General features: G+C 44.5%; 2 protein-coding genes across 2 annotated transcripts; both read right to left on the bottom strand.

Annotated features, from left to right (window-relative positions):
- Positions 1–9780: 9780 nt before the first annotated feature.
- LOC100353921 (gamma-crystallin F) lies at positions 9781–12425 on the bottom strand. Its single transcript, XM_002712609.6, has 3 exons — positions 12297–12425; positions 11954–12196; positions 9781–10119 (listed from the first exon to the last, which is right to left on the bottom strand). Exons 1-3 carry the CDS (start codon positions 12303–12305, stop codon positions 9847–9849), a joined length of 525 nt encoding a protein of 174 aa, XP_002712655.3. The 5' UTR covers positions 12306–12425; the 3' UTR covers positions 9781–9846.
- A 6919-nt stretch (positions 12426–19344) lies between these two features.
- On the bottom strand, positions 19345–21298 carry LOC103344942 (gamma-crystallin D). The gene is made up of 3 exons (XM_089328528.1): positions 21026–21298; positions 20683–20958; positions 19345–19674 (listed from the first exon to the last, which is right to left on the bottom strand). Exons 1-3 carry the CDS (start codon positions 21296–21298, stop codon positions 19402–19404), a joined length of 822 nt encoding a protein of 273 aa, XP_089184654.1. The 3' UTR covers positions 19345–19401.
- Positions 21299–26262: the final 4964 nt, after the last annotated feature.

Raw genomic sequence — 26262 nt, 5'->3', positions numbered from 1 at the left:
GACCCTGCGCTGTTCTTTTGTCTGCTCGGCCCTCCCCGGGTTTGCTGTTGGTTCTTCCCGGGTTGGCTACCAACCCTTCCACCTCCGTGGAAGGGCGGTTCCCCCTGCCACTTTCCCCACTTCTGCGGGGGAGCGGCACACCGCCGGCCGGCTCTCTTGGGGGCTGCTCAGATGTTCCTCAGGTGTTCCTTCAGATAGATGTTCCTGGTGCATGTTGTCTCTCTCCTCCTTTATAGTCCTCTTCCACCAATCCCAACTCTGCTACCCACACGCCGAGTACGCTGCTCTCCTCCAATCAGGAGCAGGATCAGCTCCTGCAGGTCATCACTCAAGCTGGCGAGAGGCAGCTGCGTGGAAGTTGTTACTCCCTTCTCAGCGCCATATTGTGGGAGAGCAGATGCATAGAATAAGTCTTAATTCCAGTAACAGTCTAGTCCGAGTTGCTCCCCACAGGATGAGGCTCATTAAAGAAAATAAAATTAGCACATGTTCTTGGGGAGAGACCCACTGAAAAGTGGATCTATATTTTTTTACCCCAAAGAGAGGATAAATAATGCCAATTTTTTCTTAATTTTTCAAAAATAGCAAAAATAAGTTTTTTAAAGGTTGTAGTGATTATTTATGTTGCTTTGAGTCTAAATAAAAACTTAATTCTATCTTATGATAATGAAGAATCATACATGACTAGACAATAATATGATATAATACAATAGGTATAACAACAACAGAAACTTATATATACTGAATACATATAATTTGTCAGGTCCTGTGCTAAGTGCTTGGTTTACATTGCTTCACTTACTGATCCCAGCAAACGTGTGCACTCTTGTACCAAGGCTAACAGAGGCTGTCTAACTTGCCCCTGGCCTCCTCATCGTTAGTGGGAAGAAATTCAAACCCAGGCCATTTTTTTTTTTTTTTTTTTGGACAGGCAGAGTGGACAGTGAGAGAGAGAGAGAGAAAGGTCTTCCTTTACCATTGGTTCACCCTCCAATGGCCACCACGGCTGGCGCGCTGTGGCTGGTGCACCGCGCTGATCCGATGGCAGGAGCCAGGTGCTTCTCCTGGTCTCCCATGGGGTGCAGGGCCCAAGCACTTGGGCCATCCTCCACTGCACTCCCTGGCCACAGCAGAGAGCTGGTAAACCCAGGCCTTTTTACCTCCAGAGTTTAATTATCAAACTATACAGTCTGGATTTTTAAATCCCTCCTCTATTCATAATTGTGCAGAAATTTAACTGAGAGGGTGTGGGCGTTTGGTGCAGTTGTTAAGTTACCGCTTGGGATATCTACATCCCATATCACAGTCCCTGGGTTCAAGTCAAGTCCAGTTTTCAGCTAATGTGCACCCTGGAGGCAGCAGATGATATCTATCTTTACTGCTTCTATATCCCTGTTACTGATATTGAGTTAATTACTGCCAGAAGGACTATGTCCCAGGAACTGTAATGCACGTCTCTCTGTGACAACACCCCTCCCCTTTCCTAGTTAAGTGTCTCCGTATCTTCACAGGGCAATATAACTTAATGACGAAAGGCAGAGAGTCTGTCTGCAGTGAAATCTGGTTTCCAATCCTGGTTCTCCTCCTATTCGTGTTTGCTGGATTAATCCCTTAATTCCTGAACTTGTATCCTGCTGAAAAGCAGATGTACCAGTATGTAACTCATATGGTTGCTGTGGAAGGACAATTGCCACACACTACCCACATGCAGTGCCTTACACACATTGGAAACCGTCTGTAAATGCTGTCAGTTATTATTATAGGCTGTGTGGTGAAAAGAAAAACCATGAGAGCAGTAGGACAGCCTTCCAAGCCTGCCATGCTTTGAGCAGCCGCTCAGTCCCCTGATGTGTGGGTTACATCGCACAGAGCCAATAGGCCAGCTTCCCGTACATGGAACTAAATTTCCAGACGCTCAAAGAATTTCAACTATAGCATTCCTTTTAGCCTACCCCTTTCCTTATTTATGTCTTCTTTCTCACTGTCTATCATTCATTCACTTACTTGCTCAATTCTAGTTGACACATACAGTAGATTCAGAAGACGATGTGTCACAAGATTGCAAACTCTACTTTTAAATTTGATATATATATATATGTTAGATTTTATTTATTTGTTTGAGAGGCAGAGTTACAGAAAGAGAGGGGAGAGAGAGAGGTCTTCCATCCACTGGTTCACTCCCAAATGGCTGCCAATCCAAAGCCAGGAGCCAGGAACTTCTTCCAGGTCTGCCACGCAGGTGCAGGGGCCCAAGGACTTGGGCCATCTTCTACCGAATTCCCAGGCCATAGCAGAGAGCTGGATTGGAAGTGGAGCAGACGGGAGTCGAACTGGCGCCCAGATGCCGGCATCACAGGCAGAGAATTAACCTACTGTGCCACAGCGCCAGCCCCTGATTGATATTTGCTTGAAAAACACTCTGGCTAAATTATAAGCTAACTCTGCATAGATATTGTTATTTATTGAAAAGATTCAGGAGCCAGCACTGTGGCATAGCAAGTAAAGCCAATGCCTGCAGTGCCAGCATCCATGTGGGTGCCAGTTTGAGTCCTGGCTGCTCCACTTCCGATCCAGCTCGCTGCTATGGCCTGGGAAATCAGTAGAAGATGGCCCAAGTCCTTGGGCCTGCACCCACATGGGAGACCCAGAATAAGCTCCTGGCTTCGGATTATGGCTCTGGCTGTTGTGGCCAACTGGGGAGTGAACCAGTGGATGGAAGACCTCTCTCTCTATCTGCCTCTCCTTCTCTCTGTGTAACTCTGACTTTCAAATAAATAAATAAATCTTAAAAAAAAAGAGAAAAGATTCAGAATAATCTCTTACCATGTGTGATTTTGCAGAAAGCTTTAAACTATACTTGCCTTCCTTCTGGTGGGCACTGGGTGGAGCTCTCACCTAGATCAAGTAGAAGTCACATCTAAAGGGAGAAAAGGAAGCTATTTTACAGAACTGGTACTTATGGAATTGCCATACAATTAGTCTCCATGTGTAGTACAAAAGGCTTCCAACTTTTCACTAAAAAGAAAACAGAATAGAATTTAAAGGGGCCATGAATCAATGCTAAAGCAAAATGTAAGAGGCAGGCTACATAGAGAAAGAAGGCATCCTGTCTGTGAATGGAAAGCTGGCTTGTTAACTAACCTCTCTGAAGGTGAATTAAAGAATAGCTGGGTTCTCAAGACTTCTTTGCACTTCATGACTCTTTTCTAAAGCCTGGTAAATGTCTCCTTGGTCCACAGGTAGTTTGGCTTGGAAGGTGTAAGACCCTCTTGTCACCGTCTTTCTCCATGGTTCTCTCTGCTGGGGCTGTCTGCCCAACCCACCTCCTGGGGCTGTGGCCATCACCCTGCTGCCAAGCCAGGCTCTGCTCCCTCTGGGGAGGGTGCCTGCCTTCGAAAGCTTGTTCTGCTTGTACCTGAGGATTAGTATTCTTTGAAAAAATAAAAAAGGAAGGAAGGAAGGAAGGAAGGAAGGAAGGAGGGAGGGAGGGAGGGAGGGAGGGAAGGAAGGAAGGAAGGAAGGAAGGAAGGAAGGAAGGAAGTGAGTCCCAACTTGGCCCTGGATTCAAATCTTGTTTTCTAATCAAGTTTTATCATTATTAAATACTAGGCATATTTGGAAAGCTAAAATAAATAAGATAAAAACACATAAGTCAGTAACGTTTAAATCAGAGGAGAGCAATCATTGACAATTGTGTAATTAATTCAGAATGAGTGCCTGAGAGAGACCCAGGCAGCAGCATTTAAAAAAAACTCCCTGGGGGGCCGCATCGTGGAGTAGCAGGAAGAGCCGCTGTCTGCAACATCTCCTATGAGCACTGCTGCTCTACTTCTGATGCAGCTCCCTGCTAATGTTCCTACGAAAGCAGTAGAAGATGGCCCAAGTGCTTGGGCTCCTGCACCCATGAAAGAGACCTGGAAGAAGCTCCTGGCTCCTGGCTTCAGTCTGGCCCAGCCCTGATGGTTGCGGCCATCTGGGGAATGAACCAGCAGATGGAAGATCTGTGTCTTTCCCCTTCTCTGTAACTCTGACTTTCATGTAAATAAAAATATATCTTAAAAAATGAAAAATAAAAAAATTCCCTGGGTGAGTATTACGTGCAGCTGGGTTGAGAACCAGTGACCTCCACTTTACTGGATTTATGGGATTTGAGCAGTCTTTAGTCTAAGGCTTCTCCAACTTATGTGCTTATAGGCCTCATCTGGGGATCTCAATAGGACCGAGTAAGGCCTGGCATTCTGCATTTTTAGCAGGGCCCCAGGGTATGCTCCGTGCTGATGGCTTATGGACCTCACTTCGGGAGAAAAGCCTTTCACTCAGTGGGTCTCAGTGTTCCTTAGCATAGCCCCTCCCCTGGGAGCTTTTTGAACACACAGGTGCACAGGGCACTCCCTGGCAGTCTCTGGGCTCTGTGTGCTAAAAAAGTGCCCGGATGATTCGCATGGTCCGTGAGTGCGGAAAGGCTGCCTCACCTCAATCTCAGGTGTTGATTGTGTACCTGATTTTACTCACTCTACTTATGAAAGCTCCAAAGTCTTAGTTTCTCTCTTAATTCTAAACACGGGTGCAGAGGCATCATGGTATTTTTCAATATTCATTATAGCTTTCAATATTCCCTTTATAATTTGGTAGGTAGCACTTTCTAGTGCAATGAGTAAAAATTGAAAATGGCATAAATCAACACTTTCATTCCACTTCTTTAATTTTGTTGGCATTATTCTTTCTAACCTCAGTGTTGCCACACTTATCTGGTCTGAGGGAGTGGCAAAAAAAATCATTACTATTCAAAGAAAAACCTCTTTAGTTTAAAAAGAATTAATTTTGGGGCTGGCATTGTGGCATAGCAGGTAAAGAAAGCCACTGCCTGCCATGCCAGCATCCCTGGGTGTCCCATGTGGGTATACAGGCCCAAGGATTTGGGCCATTTTTCTACTGCATTCTCAGGCCATAGCAGAGAGCTGGATTGGAAGTGGACTTGACCTGGAGCACTTACAGGATTCTGGCACTGCAGGCTACAGCTTTACCTGCTATGCCACAGCGCTGGCCCCCCATTTTTTCTTTTTTTCTTTTGGGCAGAGAGTGAGAGAGTGAAACTCTTCCATCTACTGGTTCACTCCCCAAATGCCTGCCAATAGCCAGGGTTAGGTCAGGCCCAGGCCAAGAACCTGGAACTCTTTCCAGGTGCAAGGACTTGAGCCATCATGTGCTTCCTCCCAGGATGTGTTAGTGGGAAGCCTGATGGGAGATGGAGGAGCCAGGACTCCAATGGGCAGTTTAATATGGGAATACAGTCATGCAAGCTGTGGCTTAAGCCCTGTGCCACAAGGTCCACTCTCAGCATTTATGACTTTTTTTAAAGATTTATTTATTTTATTTAAAAGGCAGAGTTACAGAGAGAGAGGGAGAATCAGAGAGAGAGATAGAGAGATCGATTTTCCATCTGCTGGTTCACTCCCCATGTGGCCACAATGGCTGGAGCTGGGCCAGAGCGAAGCCAGGAGCTAGGAGCTTCTCCCAGGTCTCCTTCGTGGGTACAGGGGCCCAAGCACTTGGACCATCCTCTGCTGCTTTCCCAGGTGCATTAACAGGGAGCTAGATTGAAAATGGAGCAGCTGGGACTCCAATGACTTCCTATTTGGGATGCTGGCGCTGCAGGCAGCAGCTTAACCCATTGTGCCACAGCACTGGCCTCAGCACTTCTGACTTTAAATACCATCTGTGTACTGATGACTGGCAAACAGATCTCCAACCCATGTCTCTTTCTTGAACTCCAGGAGAGTATAATCAATTGTCTGGTTAACACCTCCACTTGGATGCACAGGAACATCTCAAACTCTTCTTCTCTAAAGCAGGGTGCACACCCTTTCCCCCTGTAGTCCTCTCTGAGTGGAAGGTGACTTCATCCTTCTAGTTGGTTTCTCAGACCACATCTCTCTCTCACACCCACATTTAACCCATCAAGATATTTTGTTGGCTTCACCTTTTCAAAAGCAGGTGTTTTCACGTGGGAGACCCGGAGGAAGCTCCTGGCTCCTGGCTTCAGACCAGCCTAGCTCCAGCCATTGTGACCATTGGGGAGTGAACCAGCAGATGGAAGATCTCTCTCTCTCTCTCTCTCTCTCTTCTCTCTCTGTCTCTTCTCCCTCTCTCTGTGTAACTCTGCCCTTCAAAAATAAATGTTTTTTATAAAAGCTGTTTTTTAAAAAATATTTATTCATTTATTTGAAAGTCAGAGTTACAGAGAGGCAGAGAAGGAGGTTTTCCATCCGCTGGTTTACTCCCCAAATGGCCACAGTAGCCGGAGCTTGGCCAATCTGAAGCCAGGAGCCAGAAGTCTCTTCCTGGTCTCCCATATGGGTGTAGGGGCCCAAGCACTTGGCTTATCTTCTTCTGCTTTCTCAGGCCATAGTGGAGAGTTGGATTGGAAGTGGGGCAACTGGGTCTTGAACTGGTGCCCATATGGGATGCCGGCATTGTAGGCAGTGGCTTTATGTGCTACACCATTAGTACCGGGCCCAAGCTGGTATTTTTTAGAAGTTCATGGAAAATATTTATCATGAAAAAACTGTGTATGGATCTCATTTGTTGCACCAAAAATACATGTATCTTTTAATCCAATTTTCCATGAACTTTTTGAAGTATCCTTGTACTCAAAACCTGATTCCTCATCTCAATTTCACTACCCGCCTGAAGTACCTGAAGGCCTGCTTTTACCTGGATGTGCTCATCTGTTTGCTTCCTCACTCCTTCCTTTCTTCTTGCTTTAAAGCTTATCCAAATAGTCTTTGCAGTTACTAGTAACCAAAATAACCCATATTACGAAATACTGTATTCACTATTCTAATTTTGCTTTTAGAAAAAAAAAATCCTTGGTTTTCGAAGAAAGCTGGAAAGCCCTAGGTACAGGTAGCTCAGAAATTATTTGAACAATTCAGATAAAAGGAAGTGAGTGGGGTGGTAGTGAAAGTGGAAAAAAAAAGTCAGCTTGTGCTGATTCTTTCAGGACCTTTTCACACTCACAGATCCTGTGGCCAGCTTGCTGCAGCCTCTTGGAAGAGATGTGGTTGCAATGCTTGTGCAGAAGCAGCAGTGTAATATGCTTCTCCTTGTTGGTTTTTGCTTATGTGAACTTGAAGCAGTTTTACACGTTCCATCACCTTCTATTCACGTCATTCTTGCTTTGGAGTTCAGGTTTGAGATGCTCTTTGTGAGCCTTCTAAAGACATCACCCCTGTCTCAGTTATGATCTGATCAACAAAGCTGTTTGCCTTCCAGATCTGGCCGTAGCAATCTTCCTGTCTTCTCTCTTACTCCTACCCGCTGGGCCCCTAATTCCTCAGCCAATTTGAATTATCAGTGTTTCCCTTGTGTGTGCCGTGCTTCCCTTCCTACAGGGCAAGATTAATTTGTGACATTTCTGTCTCCTTTATGCCCATATTCCCAAAGGCACAGAACCCAACAGTAACAAAAGTAGACCCTTGGGGAGCATTGACTGTGTGCCTGACACTGTGCTAAGTGTTTACAGGCATTCTATCATTTTAACTTCACCCCAAAGAGAGTAGACCCTTTCGTGATCCTCACTTGCCCTGACAGGGGGTGCCCTGCCCAGATACCCTCAGCTCCTATTTGCCAGATCTGTGTCCTCAGACTCCAGCTCCTGCAGATGGCCTCTCACCAAGGAGGACAGGTAAAGGCTTGAGGTGTTTTGTGTCTCTCCACCCCATGGACAGTGGTAAAGGGGATCAATGTGGGAACGCAAGCACTCAGAGCCTTTGTCTCAAGGCAGGAGAGACCAAAGTGTGATTCCTGGTCCATGGCTGTCTCCGAAGCTCAGCCCAGGTTGACTTCTTCCTCTTGCCTGTCTCGCTTGCCTGCTCCCTCATCTTTTCTCCTGGGAGCTCTTCTCCAATCCCTGGTCTATGATCTGTGCCTTAGGAAACTCAACCTAATATTCTTGCCTAGCAAGTCCAAGGTCAAGTTGAGATTCAAATCCAACTGGTTCAACTCCAATCAAATTTTTGAGTTCTAATCACTCTGTTAATATTGCTTGTCATTTCAGTGTGATAATTCTGTTTCAAGTTTTTTTTTTCCTAGAAAATGTTAGAGATTTTACAAGATAAATTTTAGAAAGGTAATTTTGTTTACAGTTCTCAGTATGGTGCTGGCAACATTCAAAATCCTTTCTAGTACTGAATGGGGTTGCATTTGAAGCAATCTCAGAATACTCAGATCGGTGTCTCATACTTCTTCTATGATGCTCCTATAGCCCTTTGAACTTGCAGATCTCTATTATGCAACTGGGATAATTTATTAACAGTTAAACCTATTTTAATTGTAATATTAGGATTCAGTTGAGTCGTCTGCTCCCCTATGTACTCTCAAAGGCAAAGACCCTGTCCTATTCGTTGTTGTTCTCCAGAGCAGAACAGAGTGTCTAGAATGGAGGCTCTCATCTTTTCAGATATAAGTCTATTTTATAAAAAAGTAGATCCAGAACTGTGGTTTTCAAATTTCCTCTGCATAAGCATCACCTTGGAAATCTGCCTTTTTACAAGTATCCCAGGTAATTCCAATGCTGGAGATCTTCAATTCATTATTGACATTTTGAAAAATTGATTTTATAGGGTCCAAATGCTCAATAATAACCAAGGCACTTGTATTCATCTGTGGTTCATCACTATAGTGAAATACCTGAGGCAGGCCAATGTTGTAAAGAAAAGTGGTATATCTAGCTCACAGTTTTAGAGGCTGGAAGTCACAGGTCAGGCTGCTCCCTTGGTTGAGCCTCTGGTGAGGGCTAACAGCAGATGGCAGCACAGTGCCAGTAAAGGTGGAAGCAAGAGCTCATAACACAAAACCAGACACCAGAGAGCAAATTAGGGTCCAATAATCTCCTCCAAGGGCACGCTCCCAACTGACCAAAGGACCTCCCACTGGACCCTACCTCTTAACGGTCTCACCACCTACCAGCATCACACTGAGTGCCAAGCCTCCAGCACACGAACCCTTGGGGACAAACCAGGACAAACCACATGCAACCACAGCAGCACTTGCCTTATAAATACTTACTCTGTAGTAGTTAGTTGGTGCCTGGTTCCATTGTAAGAGACTTGCAAAGATTAAATAATCTGTGTTTAGTCCCTATGAGGTGAAAAGTATTATTTCTCATTTTTGCAAATTAGAAAACTAAGGCTCAGACATGGTAAGAAATTTCTCCTTCTACCTATAGCTAGTAAGTAGATTTGGACCCAGGTGTTGGAGCTCAGAGGCTGTGCTCTTTTCTTTTTAAGGGACACAGTTATAAATTTTTAAAAAAGATTTATTTATTTGAAAAGCAGAGTTATAGAGGCAGAGAGAGAGGGAGAGACAGAGAGAGGGAGAGAGAGAAAATGTCTTTCATCTGCTAGTTCACTCCCCAGATGACCGCAGTGGCTGGAGCTGTGCCTATCTGAAGCCAGGAGCCAGGAGCTTCTTCTGGGTCTCCCACGTGGGTTCAGGGGCCCAAGGACTTGGGCCATCTTCTACTGCTTTCCCAGGCCATAGCAGAGAGCTGGATTGCAAGTGGAGCAGCCGGGACTAGAACCGGTGTCCATATGGGATGCTGGCACTGCAGGCAGTGGCTCTACTTGCTATGACACAGTGCTGGCTCGAGGCTGTGTTCTCAATTGCTACCCCATTCCACTCTTTCTACTGAAGCATGTAAGCAAACCCATATCATTCCTAGCTTTATCTCTGCTGAACCATTCCAAACAGACTGAAAGGAACACAGGACCACATTACTGCATGAAACACACAGGAAGTATTTTATTAGCTTCCAGATGGAGAAAAGGGTAGAATAAAAATATTTCAATAGAAATCCACAGCTCTCCTCAAAGAGCCCACCCTGGCGTTCACGGCCCCCCAGTCGTGGTACCGCCTGTAGTCCCCCGGCCTCAGCAGGTACTGCCGCCCTCTGTAGTTGGGCAGCTCGTAGAGGATCCAGCAGCCCTCTAGCACGTTGAAGGAGTGGATCTCACTGAAGTGGAAGCGATCGTGAAGAGAGGAGCAGTCCTCCGTGATCTCTACCATCTGCCCTCTGAAGTCCTCCCGCTCATAGATCCTGATCCTGTGGGAGCTGGCCTGTGGATTCAGCAGACAGCAGATGCCGAGAAGTCAGAGAGCTGACCTTGTTTTGGCAAACAATCATACATGTCCCCGGGAATGCGTATTTCTTTTCCTTTTTTATATTAAAGATGACCAAATCACAAATTTTTCTTACAGCAGCAACAAAAAATGAATATATTCCATTAAGAAAGAAAGAAAGAAAGAGAAAGAAAAAGGCAGGAAGACAACAAGGAGGGAAGGAAGAAAGGAAGAAACTACCAACACCAAGACTGCCATGCAGAGTTGGGTGGGTTGTACACTGTGAAAGTCAAGGGGGTGCCATTCACATTGACTATGATAGAAATGGTGCTTCCTAGGTTTTCTGGGGCCACAACTACATGCATCATACATGCTGGCCCCGTTTAGCATTTTTCTTACATAACAATTTTTATTGATTTCTTTTGTGCTCTTATTCTATACTTAGATGGTCTTAGGTTCTTCTTGGATGATATGTAAAAGAAATCACATATTAAAATAAAAAGACAACGTGACCCTGGCAAAAGACATTGTTTTGAAGCTCAATAGCATTAGAAGTGGCTTGGGGGAGAGGAAGTCAAATTGCTTTCCCCAAAGTGAGGCACAGCTTGTTGGTTATTCAGGAAGAAAGTTCAGCCCAGGCAATCCCTTAATCCCTTCTTTTCTGCTCTAAGCCCCGCTACGCTAAAATGCTGAAAAGCTAGAGCCATCATAAAGATTGAATTTCTGTTCTCAGCTCTAACATATGCTTCTACAACTCAGTTTTAGGTGATTAACGGACATAGAAGTTCAAGATTATGAAGGAGGCCTTCAAGGTCAAGCAAGTATAAAGCCTTTAGGAAAACATGAAGTTGAGCAATTTGTCACGGGCAAATCCTTTCTGTTTTCTGGAGCACTTGCTCTCCCTTCCTCTGCTTTTCGTTCCCAGCAGGTACCCACTGTCTACATGGTTTTCTTCTTCCGCCATTAAGACTCGCCCTAGGAAGGATTCCAATAGGCGGCTCTGAGGCATACAGTGCTGCTAATAAGGCATCTTCCACCTGGTCAGCGCTCCAGGGCTCACAGAGGATGCTCGAGGTGCCGCCTAATCTGATCTTCATGACAGCCTGGCACATGAAGATCAATCATTATAAGCCTTTTCTTCTTTTGGGAACAAATGAAAGAAATCCAACTTTTCAGGTTCCTAATGCCAACCTGGATTCTGTCAAGCTATGACATGCTCTGAGGGGGTTTAAACCTCACAACAGTAGTACATCTCCCATGGGAGGCAGTCCTAACTGTGGAATTCCAGGCTGCTGGGGCTTCATTTGGATAACAGAGGGCTTAGCAGGAGCTACTGGAATCTCACTGCTGGTTGCTTGTTTTGCCTAAACAAAAGGCAGGGTTAGAGGTGTACATGATGACAGTTTGAGGGGGGCTTTAATACACCGGTGAATCTCCTTTGATGCTCACCGATATCTTACACATTAACCACACTTGTTAGCTCCATTTTACAAGTGACAAAGGAGGAAATAGCTCAGGGAACTGACCTAAGGCCTCCTGACAGCAAGGAGTTCATCAGCTGCTCATTCATCACCTTGGCATAAACACTCAGACCTAACCGAGACTACTTATTTTCTGGACAGGGGATTTGGTTTTAGCAAAATAAAATAAAGTGCCCAGTTAAAAGCATTGTGTGCACACATTTTCAGCAGCAGGAAACCTTAGAGACATCAACAAAAGAGAGTAGAGGGAGAGCCAGGACACAGCAGGCTGCGGTCCATCCTTGCCCAGAGTGTGAATGACACCTGCTGATGTGACTGCCGGGCAGAGGGGCCGGGAGGGATGGACTCACGTGGGGGATGAGGCGGCAGGAGCGGATCGAGTCGCTGAGGCCCATCCACTGCTGGTAGTCGGGGTACTCGCCCCGGCGCAGGAAGTACTGGCAGCCCGAGTAGTTGGGCTGCTCATAGAGCATCCAGCAGCCGCTGTCCACGCGCACCGAGTTGCAGCGGCTGAAGTAGGGCTGCAGGTTGGAGTGGTCGCTGCTGCACTCATAGTAGCGGCCCTGGAAGCCCCGGTCCTCGTAGAAGATGATCTGCAAGGCAAGGCGAGGCGACGGCTCAAGGGCCTGCGCAGACCCCCGGCCCCCTTGTGCCCGGTCCCCTCCCGGGGCCCTGGGCGCCCGGCGGGCTCACCTTCCCCATGGCTGGTTGACCCGGAGGATGCGAGTTCAGTGTGTGGGGCCGGCAGCGCGGCGGGTCTATATAGCAGGAGCGCTGCTGCGTTGGCAGGAACAACACAAAAGGCGCCCGCGGGAGCCTCTCTCTTTCCCTCTCGTTTTCTATATAATGACCGCGGGAGTGCGGATTTATTGTATGTTTTCTCTTAGACTCTCCAGAGCTTTCGAACTGATGACCTGGATAAACCTGTCACCTGATGCCTCTCGGGCCTTTCAATGAAGCCAATTGGGAAACTGGAACTGAGTGAAGAAGCTTAACGAGTTAATCATTGTCATGCAATGTTTAACTTACCTTTTAAATTTCAAAATGGTCTCTTTTCAGGCAGTAATGGAAAGTCAAGACCAAGTCTGAAGTCACAGTGGCTGGCATTTAGATTAGATATTGATGCAAAAAAGTGAACACAGGCGTGATCTTGGCTTCTCCATAGGGTGCTCAAAGGACAGTGGGATTTTCCTTTGCCTGGGAAGACCGCTCTGTGGTCCTGGCTGTCGGTGAAGATGGCGGATATGAGATAACTAACACTCCTCAGGATGGAAGAATGATGGGGAAGCCCTGCTCAGGCACCTGCTCTCAGCTCTGCTTCCTGGAGCCTGGGTAGACCAGGGACATCTGTCCCCACATGGCAGGCAATGAAACCCTCAATTCTGGGACTCCTGGGGTGACCCCTGGTAGTTATTACTGGTAATTTTCTGTTCAGTGGTTTTGCTAAGGTTAAGCTTAGGTGAGCTTCGCCTCTGACAAATGCAAAATGATTCATGGATCTAAGACTTTTAAACCCCACATTCTTGCAAGGACCATGCGTTTTGCTCCTTTGGGCTCCACCTTGGCTACTCTCTGGTTGATGTTCTGATTCTGGGGTTTAGAGTCTTCCTTTCCTCACATCGCCCAGTAGCTCTTGGTGATCCAGTCTCTCCTGAGCAGAGTTTGTCAACCTCAGCACAATTTTGACATTTTGGGCCCCAAACTTCTCTGATTCAGGGAGGGAGTTGTCCCCTGCATGATAGGATGTCTATCAGATACATGCAAGTGGCACCACTCTGCCATGTGACACCCAAAATGTCTCCAGACGTTGTCAGGTGTCCCCTGGGAAGCAAATTCTCCCTCTCTCTTGTCCTTGGGAATCATTGCTTTAGAAGAAGCTAATCCTCCTCTTATGTACCTTATCTCCTTCCTGAGTTTGGGTTCTTGCTACCTAAACCAACACTAAAAAATAGTTTTCCTTGAATGAATGTCATATGATCCATAAAAGTATAATAAGCACAGTCCATCTCTGTCTTTTAAAAACTACAAATTTTGTGGGAAATATGGAAATGATAAATTGGTAGAAAAGAGAAAGAATTTTAAACTGCAGTCCTATATAAAAACAAGAACTGTTGATGGTATTTTAAAATTCTTAATTTTCACCCTTTGATCTAATCCTTCCATCTCTATGAATTTGGCCAAGGAAATTCCTTAACAGTGCATACAAAAATTATGCACAGTGGCTTTTTGTCTGAACACTGTTTATGATATAGAAAATTAGATGCAAATGAAATGTCCAAAATAGGGCATTAATTAAATAAAGTATGGAATACCTGATTGGAGAGATGTTATGCAGCCATTAAAAGTCCTATTCTCATATAACTTATTTAAGGGTATGGAAAATGCTCACTATGCATTAAATTAACAAGACAGCAAGTATAATGTACCCTGAAAACTACAAAATGCTGCTGAAAGGAATTGAAGAAGATATAAATAAATGGAGACATATTTTGTGCCAATGGATTTGAAAATTTACTTCATTTTTTAAAAGTTTTTTTATTTATTTGCTCAAAAGACAGAGTTACAAAGAGGCAGAGGTAGAGGCAGAGAGAGAGAGAGAGAGAGAGAGAGAGAGAGAGGTCTTCCATCTGCTGGTTCACTCCCCAGATGGCCACAAGGGCCGGAGCTGCACCGATCTGAAACCAGGAGCCAGGAGCTTTTTCTGGGTCTCCCACACAGGTGCAGGGGCCCGAGCACTTGGGCCATCTTCTACTGCTTTCCCAGGCCACAGCAGAGAGATGGATCGGAAGTGGAGCAGGTTGAGACTCTAACCAGTGCTCATATGGGATGCTGGCACTGCTATGCCACAATGCCAGCCCCACTTACTTCATATTGTTAAGATGTCAGTATTACCCAATGCAACCTAAAGATGTAGTATAATCTCTATTAAAATCGTAATGGTTATTTTGTGATTAAAAAATGGAGAAACGCATCCTGAGATTCATATGGGATCTCACAGGACACGAAAGATCCAAAACAGTCTTGATAAAGAACAGACTTGGAGGACTCATGCCTCCTGATTTCAAAACCACAAAGCCATAGTGTACAAAACGGTGTGATGTTGGCATAATGACAGAGACAACAGACCAATGGAGTAGAACAGAGAGTCCAGAAAAAGAACCTTGAGTGTACTTTTAAAATAATTTATTTATTCAGAAGGCAGAGAAGGAAAGGCAGAGGGTGGAGGGAGAGAGAGAGAGAGAGAGAGAGGAGAGAGAGGGAGGAAGAGGGAGGGAGAGGGAGAGAGAGATCTCCTATCTGTTGTCTTACTCCCCAAGTACCTGCAACATTTTGGGCTGGGCCAAGCCGAAGTCAAGGACCAGGAACTGAATCAGGGTCTTCCACGTGGGTGGCAGGGAACCAGGTACTTGAGCCATTACCAGCTGCCTTCCTGAGTACACACTGCATGGAAGCTGGCAGCACTTGAACCCAGGTACTCTAATACAGGATGTAGGCATCTCAAGTGGCAGCCTACAACTGCACCAAATGCTTGCCCCAAACATATTGTTAGATGAGTTTCACAAGATTGCAAATATTAGTCAATGGATAAAAGAAAATGTATTCAGTAAATAGTGCTGGGAAAACTGGATCTCTACATGCAAAACAATCCAGTGGACCTTTACCTTACACCAGATACAAAAACTGATGCAAAATGAATCCAAGATCTAAAAGTAGGATCTAAAACTATAAAACTCTTAGAAGAAAACATAGGTAAGAACTTCATGAAATTGACTTGACAATAATTTCTTGTATATGACACCAAAAACACAGGCAATCAAAGTAAAATACAGATAAATTGAACTTTAACCAAATTAAAAATATCTGTATATCAAAGGACATGATCAATAGTTAAAAGGCAGCCTGTAGAATCAGAAAATATACTTGCAAATTGTATATATTTGATAAGGAATTATTATCTGGGCTATATAAAGAACTCATATAATTGAACAATGACGAAGTAAACTGATTAAAACATTGGCAAGGGGCTTGAATAGACATTTCTCCAAAGAGGATGAACAAATTGTTGACAAGTACATGAAAAGATGCTTAATGTCACTGATAATTAGAGGAATACAAATTAAAACCACAATGAGATAACACTTCACACTCAGTAGAAAGTCTATTATTAAAATAACAACAGGGGGCCAGCACTGTGGTGATGCGGGTAAAGCCACCCCTTGTAGTTCTGGCATTCCCATATGGGTGCCAATTCTGGCTGCTCCACTTCTGATCCAGCTCCCTGCTATGACCTGGGAAAGCACTGGAGGATGGCCCAAGTCCTTGGGCCCCTGCACCCACATGGGAGACTCAAAAGAAGCTCCTGGCTGCAGATCAGCTCAGCTCCAGCTGTTGCAGCCATTTGGGGAGCGAACCAGCAGATGGAGGACCTCTCTTTCTCTCTCTGCCTTTGCTTCTCTGTAACTCTGATTTTAAATAAATAAATAAGCAGAAAAGAACAAATGTTGATGAGGACGTGAGGAAATTGGAACTGTTATGCTCTATTGGTGAGGATGTAAGTGATACTCCAGGAAGTTAAAAATAAAGTTAGCATATGCTCCAACAATTCCACTTCCATTTATAAAGCCAAAAGAATTGAAAACAGTATCTCTAAGAGATATTTTCACGTCCATATTTATAGTAACATTAATCACAATATCCAAGAGGTGGGAACAACTCAAATATCCACTGACAGAAGAATGGTTGAACAAAGGGTGTATATATGATGGAATGTTCAGCCTTAAAAGACACGAGATTCTAACATATGCCACAACATGGATGAACTTTGAGAACACAGTAAATGAAATAAGCCAGACATCGAAGGACAATTATTGAAAGATTCCGTTTATTTGAGATATCTGGAATAGATTTGTAGAGACAGAAAGTAGAATGTTGGTTCACAGGATATGGGGGAATTATAATTTTAATGGGTGCAGAGTTCAGTTCTGTTAAGTCTGAAGATGTGTGTGTGTATGTGTGTGTGTGTGTGTGTGTGTGTGTGTATGCCAAAGGAAAAAAGAAATTAAGAAAGCAGGTTACAAAACTTTTTAAGTAGGGCCAGCATTGTGGAGTAGTAGGTTAAATCATGGCTTCTGATGCCAACATAGCATATCCAAGTGCTGGTTCAAGTTCTATTCACTCTGCTTCCCACCCAGCTTCTTGCTAGTGTGCCTGGGAAGGCAGCAGAGGATGACCCAAAGGCTTGGGCCCCTGTACCACCCCATGTGGGAGACCCAAATGAATTTTCAGTTCCTGGCTTCAGCCTGGCCCAGACTTTGTTGTTGTGGGCATTTGAAGAGTGAACCAGTGAATGGAAGATCTCTCTTACTCTGCCTTTCCCTCTCTCTCTTTCAGTCCACCTTTCAAACAAATAATTATATAAAAAATGCTTTAAGCATTATGAGCTAGTTAAGAAAACACAGATGCCTAAAATTATGTGAACCAAAATGTTAACTTTGCTTATTGGCAGAGAGTAGAATTGGGGTCTATGGCCATGCCACCCTGAATGTGCCCGATCTCATCTGATCTTGGGGGCTAGGCAGCGTCAGGCCTGGTTAGCACTTGGGTGGGAGAGTAGAATTGGTGATAACTTTCTATTATATTTTTTCAGGTCTCCACATTTTTTAAAAAGATTTATTTGTGTATTTGAAAGTCAGAGTTACACAAAGAGAGAGGAGAGGCAGAGAGAAAGACAAAGAGGTCTTCATCTGATGGATCACTCCCCAGTTGGCCGCAACGGCTGGAGCTGCGCCAATCCAAAGCCAGGAGCCAGGAGCCAGGAGCCAGGAGCTTCTTCTGGGTCTCCCACGCAGGTGCGGGGGCCCAAGCACTTGGGCCATCTTCTACTGATTTCCCAGGCCATAGCAGAGAGCTGGATCAGAAGTGGAGCAGCCGGGTCTTGAACGGGCACCCATATGGGATACTGGTGTTTCAGGTCATGGCGTTAACATGCTGTGCCACAGCACCAGCCCCAGGTCTCTGCATTTTTTTTAATGACAAATTTGTTTTACCTCAAGTCAGAGCAAAAAGAGCAATAGGTGCTCATTATTAAACTACTGTTAAAATTCTATTGCATTTCAGTAAACAAATTTAATGCTTAGGTAGCAAATATACCATGAATATAATTTTGAATCTTAATTTCAATGAAAAATGATATCAAACATCTTTTCAGGTTACCATTCCATAAATAATTCTTTGAAAAAATATTAAATCATTCATTAAGTATATATGTATTGTTTACTTCATTCCTCTCCCAGTGGAAAATTAGCAACTTTCTATTGTAAATATTATTTGAATAGTTTGTACATAAAATTTTTTCCATGCTTAGAATTTACTTGTTGGGATAGATTCCTACAAATGGATTCGCTGGATTAAAAGCTTGATCAAATTTCTTCTGCTGCTGCTCTTATGACCTCCAGCTCCTCATTATCCTATTGGGTCCCCCCCACTCCTTTCTCTCTTCCTCCATAACAGCCTTTCCTCTCCCTCCCTGCCTTCCTTTCTTCCCCTCACTCCTCTCCTCTTCTCTTTCTTTTTCTTTTTTTTTGACAGGCAGAGTTAGACAGTGAGAGACACAGAGAAAGGTCTTCCTTCTGTTGGTTCACCCCCCAAATGGCTGCTACGGCCAGCATGCTGTGCCGATCTGAAGGCAGGAGCCAGGTGCTTCTCCTGGTCTCCCATGAGGGTGCAGGGCCCAAGCACTTGGGCCATCCTCCACTGCACTCCCGGGCCACAGCAGAGAGCTGGCCTGGAAGAGGGGCAACCGGGACAGAATCCGGCGCCCCAACCGGGACTAGACCCCGGGGTGCCAGTGCCGCAGGTGGAGGATTAGCCTAGTGAGCCGCAGTGCCGGCTTCCTCTTTTCTTTCTTTCTTCTTTTCATTGTTTCAATTAGGGATCTCTTTGAGACTCTGAAACATGTTCCAAACAGCCACTCAGGGAAATTCAAGTATTCTCTGTATCAGTTAGAAACATGGGTGGAGCTGCAAATAACAGAACACTCAATTCCAGTGTCTTAAACAAACATGGTCTTATTTTATACTCCCATTACAGGTCTGAAGGTAAAAGGTTGTTGGCGGTGATTCAGGGACGTATCTGAAAATTTCCTGGCCTGTCCCTCTTACTTGTCACCGCTGAACGGAAGATAATGGAAACTAGAGGGAATTGTGGCACCAGGGCCTCTGCTCCCTTCATATGAGGAAGGAAGAACTTTTTCGTCCTCTCCCTTGCTATCAGCATTCCTCCGCTTAGGACGCAAGGGTCAGAGAGTGTTACATAATCCTCGCATTGGGCAGCGTGTCTGATAGAGACTGGTGAACTTTTGCACACCATCGCAGGGATTAGGCAAACCTCTGAAGCCCTTCGGGGTTCCCAGGTTCAGACTATGTGACTTAAGTGGATTACAGTATCTGAACCTCAGACCCTCATTCCTCAGAGAAAAATGGAAATCGGAACAGATTTCTGATAGTCTGGCTTGAAGCAGTAAGTTGTTAAAAGGCCCGAAAATCAAGTAACGTTCGCATTGTGAAGGTGTTGTGTGCACGGCCACGTTCTGCTTCTATGAAGGCGTATTTCTATTGTGAGGGCGTTCTCAGTTACCCATGGATCACACACCTTGACTGCCACTTGCACTGTGTCTGGGTAAATGAAACAATAAAATCAAATTAGGACAAAAGGAACAACACCGGCAGGTTGGTGCCAGGAACACACAGAAAGTATTTTATTAGTTTCCAGATTGAGAAACGGTGAAGGGGCATGTGTCTCAGTAGAAATCCATGACTCTCCGCAAAGAGCCCACCCTGGCGTTCATGGCCCCCCAGTCGTGGTACCGCCTGTACTCCCCGGGCCTCAGCAGGTACTGCCGCCCTCTGTAGTTGGGCAGCTCGTAGAGCACCCAGGAGCCCTCCAGCACGTTGAGGGAGTGGATCTCGTTGAAGTGGAAGCGATCATGCAGAGAGGGGCAGTCCTCTGTGAACTCCACCATCTGCCCTCTGTAATCTTCCCTCTCGTAGAGTCTGATCCTGTGGGAGCCGGCCTGGCAAAGGCAGAGACGGAAAGCAACCATGAAATAATTCTAACGCAGTCATGCAATCCAGCCTGGGGAGGATCTGCTTGAGCCATTTGAAAAAGATGGTAAAAGTGAATGAATTCTGACTATTCATCAACTCCTATCACCAAGGGCAGCGATTCAGTACTTTTTCAAGACCAATTGAGAAGGAGATCCTACTCTTTATGCATTCAGGTATTTCCCAGGAGGAATTCCCTCCAGCGCTCAGTACCCCGCGTCAAATTTTAAGAGCTTATTAATAATTTTTGGCATTTTGTAGAAAGTTAGTATATTAAAATAGATGCATTAAAATAGCAATACACTTCAAATGTCACTATGTTGAACATATTAAAATAGTCACTGTCTTAAATCTCAGAACACTGTCAATAATTTATGAATGTGAAGACGAATAGGAAAGAGAAATCAGTGAATTCAAGGGCTAATTTTTCACAAAGTTTTGTGTTTTAAAACACATATGTGAAATACATATGGCATGTGTGTAAAATATCTCTGCTGCTCTCCGTTGAGGGAAAGTATTATTTGTACAGTTTGAGGATAATCAAAATATGCAAGAGAGGAGCAAAGTGGTGAGAGAAGTCTTTTAAAAACTATAGTGTATGTGCACAGTAACTACCCTATTTTATTATTTATACCTTATACCTATTCCCCCCCCCCCCATATACTCTAACTACCCTATTAATTCTCCTTCTCTTAGGTATTAGTGGGTTTTCTACAGCTCCATTCTCAATGATTCCAGGACAGGACTTTTCTCTCTCATCCCCTCCTAGGGCTGCCGGCACATTCCTATTCTATAAATTATCTGTCGATGGATCCTTATCTGGGTAACACTTTGCTTTTGTGGGGGAGCGCTCTATCAAACACATCAGCCTTAGCTCTTGAGGTTCTGTTGCCCAGTCTGGGTCACTCTGCATAGGCGGCATCACCCCGAATGCTTAACATTTGTGTGGGCAAGGTTTGATGCGGGACTGGACTCACATGGGGGATGAGGCGGCAGGAGCGGACCGAGTCGCTGAGGCCCATCCACTGCTGGTAGTCGGGGTACTCGCCCCGGCGCAGGAAGTACTGGCAGCCCGAGTAGTTGGGCTGCTCATAGAGCATCCAGCAGCCGCTGTCCACGCGCACCGAGTTGCAGCGGCTGAAGTAGGGCTGCAGGTTGGAGTGGTCGCTGCTGCACTCGTAGTGGCGGCCCTGGAAGCCCCGGTCCTCGTAGAAGGTGATCTGCAAGGCAAGGCGAGGCGACGGCTCAAGGGCCTGCGCAGACCCCCGGCCCCCTTGTGCCCGGTCCCCTCCCGGGGCCCTGGGCGCCCGGCGGGCTCACCTTCCCCATGGCTGGTTGACCCGGAGGATGCGAGTTCAGTGTGTGGGGCCGGCAGCGCGGCGGGTCTATATAGCAGGAGCGCTGCTGCGTTGGCAGGAACAACACAAAAGGCGCCCGCGGGGAGCAAGGGCGTTTCGTGTTCTCTTTTTTCCCTTTGCTGTCAGAGTCCACGGGGCTCATTGTGGGTTTTGGTCCCATTCTTTCTGGAGTATTCGGGTTGCTATCACTGACGGATGCTATTGAGATTGTTTCAAAACCAGTAATTTGGGACATTGTCTATTTAATAATAGAAGTAGAGCTTCAGCCATTTCATATATAGTCCACAATTTTATTTGTATAGGTTAGAGGGAAACAAAAAAGTGTAAGTGGGGGAGTAAAAAAAATGAACAAATGCAGTCTCCTAGGGCATGCACAGAGTAATCCGTAGGAGCCAGCTACCATATTACTTATGTGCCCCAACCCTGATCGCAGGAAAGAAATGAGCTTAACTGAATGGCAAACATTTCAAATTAGTCCTTTTAGAGAACGTTATCACTGAGGAGTATATGAGACTGGGATGTTTTACCAAGGCAGTCCACAGAATTTCAGACTTTCAGTATGGGAGAAAACGGGTCAAACAGGGGTCTCCAGTATTGAGTAGGATTTAGTTGCAATCGTGTTTAGAACAAGACTGAGATTTAGATATTTTTCTCTTGGCTCATTGTGGTTCTATGATTCCAAAGGGAGAATAGTTTCAAGATGCATCGTTTCAGAAAGAAGAATTGAAAGGGAAAGTGCTAAATTTGAGGCAATATGGAAAATTAATACATTTAAGCCTCAAAAATGGATTCTCTTTAGACTTTCTACAAAATAAAACCAAGCTCCTAAAAATGCATTTCTGGTAGACTCTAGGCTACAACTTTGTTCTTTGGCGAACAAGAGTACACAAAGCTTTTGACTCAGAGGAAATCAATTGTATGAATACAAAGAGGAGCTATGGCTGGAATGGTGTAGCGAGAGGAAGGAATAAATATCTGAAGGCTGGGACTCTAGGAAGACTTTAGAAAGTATTTATTGGCCTGGAAGAGAATAGTTTGACGGGCTGGAAAGAGCACTGGCGTGGAAGATGACCTATGAGTCTAGCCTCTTTCATGTTCAAAGAATTGTTCACAGTCCTGTGTTGACCCGTGGAAGTAGTCTGTCTTGTCTTTGAGTCATAAATCTTACTAAGTAGGTATTTATGAATTAAACCCCAACTATGTGCATTATGATGACTTCAACTCCTATTTTCCGGCTTCTTGTTATCCACTGTATAATGGCATGTGTTTGCAAATGTACTTATGTTTGGTGGAAAATAAGCTGTTAGATCTAAAGAATAAAATCATCTTTTTAATTAAACTTTTAAATGATTTATAATATTTTAAAATCATCATTATTTCACTCAAGAGTTTTTTGGGGGTCCAGTGTTCTGTGGGAGAAAGTGTTGATAGATGCATAGTAAAATACCAGAAAGAATCAGCAGTCAGAGTCTCTGAGAACACAGACTGAATGCTTTGGGGAGATTAGAACTCGTGGAAGCTCAGGGAGTGTTATGGGGATGTTTGTGGGGGACACTGCCTGTGCTGAGATGCAGTTACCATTGAGAATACACCTGGAGGACTGAGACAAGGGGAATCTGGCCTTGGTTTTCCCATTGACTGGTAAGAGAGAAAGCATTATTTTAGTTGGGGTTGAAGAAGCCTGGGGAAAAAAAATCTCAGTTTTTTCATAGCATTGAAAAGGGACTGGCTTGGGCCAAAGTGCAGTTTAACTTCAATGATATACAGAAAATTCCAAGAGTGACAAATGAGTGTAAGTCCCAAGCCCCAAGCTGTGTTTACTGTGCTATATGAATATATGAGAATCCTTACTCCTGTGGTATAGAAATTGAAATTTTAGAACACAAATTACTTGTAATGACTGATGGTGACTGTCTTTGGAGGGGGAACAAGAGATGATGAACAGACAACATTGCCCTGAACTCTAGTCCAGGAAAATAGTCCTTCGTTACTACTTAAATATTTTAATCAATCGGATCAGCGCAGCTCTGACTGTTGCGGCCATTTGGGAAGTGAATCAGCAGATGGAAGGCTTTTCTCTTTGTCTCTTCCTCTGTCTGTAACTCTGCCTCTCAAATAAATAAATAAATCTTTAAAAACAAAACAAAAATGATGGTAAGAGAGACTACTTCAGGTTAGGGTTTTGCTACATGCAGGGTCAATAATATGTGTAGGTAGCATAAATGTCAGTCTACAAAATAAAGTTTATAAGAATACCACTTTCCTTATTTTCTGGAATGCAAATATTCTATGAATCTAAGTCTCATCCTATTCAGAAAAAGAGATAATTTAATGTTAGTCATTGCTGGGGTATCTTTCCTCACTTCTGTGTGCTCCATGGTAAAGTTCTGTGTGTATACATTATATAGATGGCACCACGTCATTCCATGGGGGGAGAGAGGAAGCTCAGGGAATCAAATGATGTTCTTGGCTGACAGCACTTCCCAGCGGAACTGTAGATGTGTTTTGTTTGACAGATGAAGTATTTAGATTTTTTTTTAATGGTTTGGATTGGTTGACTTTTTCACAGTTCACCATTATCCCGTTCACTCCCTGTTGTCTTAAAGGTGGCAGTTTCATTTAATTACATCATCTCTTTGGTCCCTGAATGTATTGGCTTGCAGCCCAAAGGAGAGTTTCCAAATTCTTCCCAGTTTTACCTGATTTTTACTAACTAAAAAGCTACCCACTGAGTCAAATTCCAGATACTCTTTCTTGGCCTCAACCATACATTTTTAGGAAGTTTATTTTGAAGCATTGAAATGTCCTTTTGTCAATGTGATGTCTTTTTATAAAATAATGTAAGAATAGATGCTGGGGGCTGGCGCTGTGACACAGCAGGTTAACGCCATGGCCTGAAGCATCAGTATCCCCATATGGGCGCTGGTTGGAGACTCGGCTGCTCCACTTCCGATCCAGCTCTCTGCTATGGCCTGGGGAAGCAGTTGAAGATGGCCCAGGTTCTTGGACCCCTGCGCCCACGTGGGAGACCCAGAAGAAGCTCCTGGCTCCTGGTTTTGGATCAGCACTGTTCTGGTCGTGCGGCCAATTGGGGAGTGAACCATTGGATGGAGGACTTCTCTCTCTCTCTGTAGCTCTGACTTTCAAAAAAAAAAAAAAAATGAATAGATGCTGACTGGCTTTTAATTTAAACATTTTTAAAAATTAAAAAAAATTTATTTATTTGAGGGAGAGGAAGAAAAAAATCAGTCTTCCATGTGCTGGCTCACTGCCCAAAGGCCCACAACAGCCAGGACAGGGTCAGGCCCTAGAGCCTGGAACTCAGTCTGGATCTCCCACATGAATGGAAGGAACCCAAGCACTTTTGCACATTATCGGGAAGCTGGTTCAGAAACAGGATAGCTAGGTACTCAGAAAAGCAGGTACTCAGATGCAGGCTTCCCAAGCAGTGACTAACTGCTGTGCACACGTCTGCACCTTTGGTTTTGTATTTATGTCTTAAATGTCTTTGTTTGGCAAAAATGAAAATTGAAAGTCTTATGTTGGTTCTAATTTAAATAAAATTGGTCCAGGAAATTAAAATATTTAGAATCACTTGATCTAAAGAATGTGAGAAAGATGGTGAGCATCTAGGAAGAGGACTATCATAATGCTTCCAAACTCTATTTTAGGTTTATTTCGCAAGATTTTCCTCCATAGAGCTCCCCATGTTAGGACCAACTAAGCAGTTAAGGACATGTGACAAACCCAAGCTGGATTCCCATCCTTGTCTCTTACTAGCTTTGAAAACATGGATGTGTTATTAAAGTAATGAACCATCTGTTTTTTTCCACAATTATTACAAACAATAGACTTATGTCGTCCAGAGTAGACATAAGAATGATAAGCTGAAATGATTGAGCTAATTGTTTGCTTTGAGATAATGCTCTTCATTTATACAGCTGTTAGTCTAAAATTGCCATCTTCTTCTTGTGTCACTTGATATTTTATTTATTTATTTTTAAAGATTTATTTATTCATTTGAAAGGCCATTACAGAGAGGGTTGAGAGAGAAATCTTCCATCTGCTGGTTTACTCTCCAAATGGCTGCAACAACCAGGGCAGAGCCAGGCTGAAGCTAGGAGCCAGGAGTTTCATCCAGGTCTCCCATGTGGGTGCACAGGCCCACGCACTTGGACCGCTTTCCAATGCTTTACCAGGTGCATTAGCAGGGAGCTGGACTGGAAGTGGAATGGCAGGGACACGAACCAGAGCAGATGTGGGGGCTGGCATCACAGTGGCAGCTTAACCAGCTGCACCACAATGCCGGTCCCAGGTATTTTCACTTTATTTTTCTTTTTGAAAATACTTTATTTATTTATTTAAGAGGTAGAGTTACAGAGAGACAGAAAGGTCTTCCATCTGCTGGTTCACTCCACAAATGTTGCAATGGCTATAGCTGGGCCAATCCAAAGCCAGGAGCCAAAAGCTTCTTTGGGTGTTCCACATGGGTGCAGGGGCTTAAGGACTTGGGCTGTCTTCTATTGCTTTCCCAGGCTATAGCAGAGAGCTGGATGGGAAGAGGAGCAGCTGGGACTAGAACCAGCACTCATATGGGATGCTGGTGTGGCAGGAGGAGGCTTAGCCCACAACACCCAGTTCTGGTCCCAGTATTTTCACTTTAAATCAAGTAATATCACTCAAGCACCCACATCCTTGTCCACTATCAATGGCTATCATTAATTTTTATTGTTCTCAGAACTCTTTACTAAAGATGCATGATTCACCATCAAAGGTACAAATCCAAATTTTGTGAAATTAGGACAGTGGCTAAAGCTGATTCCTTGGAATGTGTCTTAGAATTCTGAAGAAGAAAAAGGCCATTACATGTTGGATTGCAAGCTTACTGTGATTTTATGTGTGTGAAGAGAGAAGATAAGTCATTTACAACATGTATCATGTTTAGAAATTTCCTCCTTGGAAGATTCGCATGTGATTCCCAAGCCCTGTTAGTACAAGCAACAGGTTTCTCTGGATCATGATCAAAGTTCTCCCCAAAGAATGAGATAGGCATTGGAAGGTTCACTTTGCCTGTTCCCCAAGACCAGAATAAAGGGGCAGGAAGATAGGAGATAGAGGTAGGTGGGAGGAGGGGAGAGATGGAAGTAGGGTCAGCTACCTGGAGGTGGAAGGGGTAGGGAACCTATGACCAGTTCCTTC

This window comes from Oryctolagus cuniculus, chromosome 3 (assembly GCF_051225735.1).
Source record: "Oryctolagus cuniculus isolate XC-2025 breed Fujian yellow rabbit chromosome 3, ASM5122573v1, whole genome shotgun sequence".
Taxonomy (NCBI): domain Eukaryota; kingdom Metazoa; phylum Chordata; class Mammalia; order Lagomorpha; family Leporidae; genus Oryctolagus; species Oryctolagus cuniculus.
Note: the sequence above shows the minus strand (reverse complement) of the source record. Positions and strands in the feature narration are given on the sequence as shown.